We start from the raw sequence: 3,849 nt of genomic DNA, 5'->3' as shown, positions 1-3,849 counted from the left end.
GACTGCAATGTTCCCTGGGCTAATAGAATGTTTAAAAGTAAATGATTAGCAGTGTTTTGACCACTTTCTACATCAGTCCTCTCATTCTAAGTGAATGAGAATTCTCAGAGATCAAAGAGCAAGAGTTTCATCCATATTTAGTGCATTAAGCAGCTAAGGTTCAGAGAAATCAATTGACACGACCAAGTTTACTGTTTAAAAAAAACCCAAACCTACTGCTGTTGAGTCGATTCCGACTCATAGCAACCCTGTAGGACAGAGTAGAACTGCCCCATAGAGTTTCTAAGGAGTGCCTGGTGGATTTGAACTGCCGACCTCTTGGTTAGCAGTCATAGCACTTAAACATTATGCCACCAGAGTTCCTGGTTACTTGTTTAGTAGGTAACAAAATGATACATAGAGGATATATAGGTAGGGAATTTGGGCTCTTTTTAATATTTCTTCCAACACTGTTTCCATGGCTAATACTTGAGTTCATTACCTTCTACTATCCTGTGTGTAGCCCATTAATGACCATTGACTATAACCTCAATGCTAGGCAAAGGAAGCCAAAAATGCATTATCCTGCCCTCACGTTAGGATCAATTTTGAATTTCATTTGTGGGATCAAAAGAATTATGATAACACATAACTCTTGGCTGCAATGTGAAAAAGAAAAGAGGACAGTCAATTTGGAGTTTAAGAGACATGAGTTCAAAGCCCAGCACTGTCAGTTGCTAGCTTTATGAACATTGATTGAGATCAGTTTTCCTGCTAATAACTCAAAATAATGATATTTAGCTTGCAGCCTTTTTAGAAGAATTAAGTAATGCAATAAAAGTACTGAAATTTTTTGAGCACTTACGTAGCTGCTTAATAAAACTCCGGTAAATGCTTTGCATTAATTATCTCATATTATCCTCACAACAACCTATAAGGTAGGTCTTTATTATTATTTTCATTTCATATGAAGATAAGTAACTTTCTCAGGGTCAGAGGAGGTGAACTCCAGAACAAATGGAATAAAAATGCATTTAGCCTCAGATTGTAATCATAAAATGCAGAGCATATGCCCAAATATGAGTGGCTTCTCAATAGATGTCATTTTCCTCTCCAGCTTTGCCTCACTCTCACTCTCCCACCTCACTCAATCCAGTAGATTGTTGGTCTTAGATAAAGTTCCCTGAACTGGTGTTACTAGCTAATTGGTGGTTCTTTTCTTCCATTCTAGAACCACCTCTGCCAATAATTAGTAATGGAACCTTGAGCAAGCCTGTTCTCTTTTCTAGTCTTTATGTTTCTCTTCTGTGTAAAGATGGATTTCCACAGAGTCTTAAAATGCTGTAGTTTCAGATGTGCCATTTTGCACCAGTGTGTAGCTCACTTCTGTTTCATTGGCCACAGAGGGTAGACTAACTCACATCATTCCTAAGTCTTTCCCAGGTACTGGTATATTTTTGCTGTGTCCATTTTTGAAGTCGTATTTACCAAATGTGTTGTGAAATTTTTGCTTTCCTTCTAGTGGGAACCAGAACCAGTCAATGGCCAATGAAAACTACACGAGGGTCACAGAGTTCCTTTTCACAGGCTTGAATTATGACCCCCAGTTGCAGGTCTTCCTCTTCCTGCTCTTTCTGAGTTTCTACATCATCAGTCTCACTGGGAACTTGAGTATGATTGTTCTGATACGAATTGATTCCCACCTCCACATACCCATGTACTTTTTCCTCAGCCATCTCTCCTTTGTAGACATGTGCTTCTCCTCAGTAGTTAGCCCCAAGATGCTGACTGATTTTTTCATGAGAAGAAAAGCCGTAACTTTCTTGGGCTGTGCATTGCAGCAGTGGTTTTTTGGACTCTTTGTGGCAGCTGAGTGCTTTCTCTTGGCATCCATGGCCTATGATCATTATGTCACCATCTGCAACCCATTATTATATGCAGTTGCCATGTCCCAGAGACTCTGTGTCCAGCTGGTGGTTGGTCCCTATGTTATTGGGTTCATGAACACTATGACTCATACAACAAATGCATTTCGTCTCCCTTTTTGTGGCCCCAATGTCATCAATCATTTCTTCTGTGATATGTTCCCCTTGCTGTCCCTTGTATGTGCTGACACCAAGCTCAATAAGTTGGTAGTTTTCATCCTGGCTGGAGCGGTGGGTGTCCTCAGTGGTTTGACTATACTGGTTTCCTACATTTATATCCTCACTGCCATCTTGAGGATCCGCTCTGTTGATGGGAGGCACAAAGCCTTCTCCACCTGCTCTTCTCACCTGACAGCTGTCTCCATCCTGTATGGTACTCTTTTCTTTATTTATGTTCGGCCTAGTGCAAGTTTCTCCCTGGATCTCAATAAAGTGGTGTCTGTGTTTTATACTGCAGTGATCCCCATGTTGAACCCATTTATCTATAGCTTAAGGAACAAGGAGGTTAAAGATTTCATCCATAGAACTACTGCTAAGAGGAAGTTTTGCAGGGCTTAAATTCCAATCTAGAAAAGAAATTGGCGGGAGAAAACTAAGAAAACAATTAGACTAATTGTAGGGATTCCTAAGAGTCTAGACCACTTGCAAGTGTTTGGGAGTTGGTTGACATCCCTTTATTCATTATCCATCCAATTACTCATTCATTCAGTTGATCAATGTGGCTTCATTAAGTCTTATATGTGATCTTTTCTGTGTAACGTGCCAATATTCACACTTACAGTATTTTTTAATTTCTCCTCCCTCAGATACCTCATAGTTCAATTATTTTCTAAAAAGCTTTATTTTACTCTTTGATTTCTGTTTTTAATTTTTATTTTATTATTTTCTTGTTAGTCTATCAATAATAAAATGTCCTTTCTCTGATAACTTCTTGGCATTGAAGTTTCAAAATGCAGCATGTTAGGTTTTCAGTCATACCTAACAACCATCGGTGGGAATCCACTAAAAAAAAGAAAAAAAAAAAGCTGGATTTCAGTATTTAACCTAGTGAGCACAATGTTTGAAACTTGTAACTACTGCCTTTGCATTCAGATTTTTTGAAGTGGCCTTGATGCAAAGGACTACATGTAACTAGGTACTGAAGATGGATCTGTGTTCAACTCTATGGCTGATGAAGTTATCTACAGGATCCATTCACAATAATAAAGAAACTTGTACTCATGTCTAATCCACTTCATACCTGAAAAAGCTTCTGATAGAATGGGATAAGCCTGAATTTTCTCAGGATTCTATTTTCTGATAGACGTTGGAGGATTACCTGAACTTCACTTAGTTGGCAATTGATTGTGTGTATGATGTTGTTGTTGTTGTTATTAGGTGCCTTCAAGTCGGTTCCGACTTATAGTGACCCTATCCACAACAGAACGAAACACTGCCCGGTCCTGAGCCATCCTAACAATCGTTGCTATGCTTGAGCTCATTGTTGCAGCCACTGTGTCAATCCACCTCGTTGAGGGTCTTCCTCTTTTCCGCTGACCCTGTACTCTGCCAAGCATGATGTCCTTCTCCAGGGACTTATCCCTCCTGACAACATGTCCAAAGTATGTAAAACGCAGTCTCGCCATCCTTACTTCTAAGGAGCATTCTGGCTGTACTTCTTCTAAGACAGATTTGTTCATTTTTTTTGGCAGTTCATAGAATATTCAATATTCTTCGCCAACACCACAATTCAAAGGTGTCAATTCTTCTTCGGTCTTCCTTATTCATTGTCCAGCTTTCACATGCATATGATGTGATTGAAAATACCATGGCTTGGGTCAGGTGCACCTTAGTCTTCAGGGTGAAATCTTTGCTCTTCAACACTTTAAAGAGGTCCTTTGCAGCAGATTTACCCAATGCAATGCGTCTTTTGATTTTTTGACTGCTGCTTCCATGGCTGTTGATT

At 39.5% G+C, this 3,849-nt stretch overlaps 1 protein-coding gene across 1 annotated transcript; it reads left to right on the top strand.

Moving 5' to 3' along the window:
• Nucleotides 1-1,520: 1,520 nt before the first annotated feature.
• On the top strand, nt 1,521-2,462 carry LOC126080743 (olfactory receptor 1009-like). Its single transcript, XM_049891920.1, has one exon. The coding sequence runs from the start codon at nt 1,521-1,523 to the stop codon at nt 2,460-2,462; it is 942 nt and encodes a 313-aa protein (XP_049747877.1).
• The last annotated feature ends 1,387 nt before the right edge of the window (nt 2,463-3,849 follow it).

Source organism: Elephas maximus, chromosome 7 (genome assembly GCF_024166365.1).
Source record: "Elephas maximus indicus isolate mEleMax1 chromosome 7, mEleMax1 primary haplotype, whole genome shotgun sequence".
In the NCBI taxonomy this organism is placed as follows: domain Eukaryota; kingdom Metazoa; phylum Chordata; class Mammalia; order Proboscidea; family Elephantidae; genus Elephas; species Elephas maximus.
Note: the sequence above shows the minus strand (reverse complement) of the source record. Positions and strands in the feature narration are given on the sequence as shown.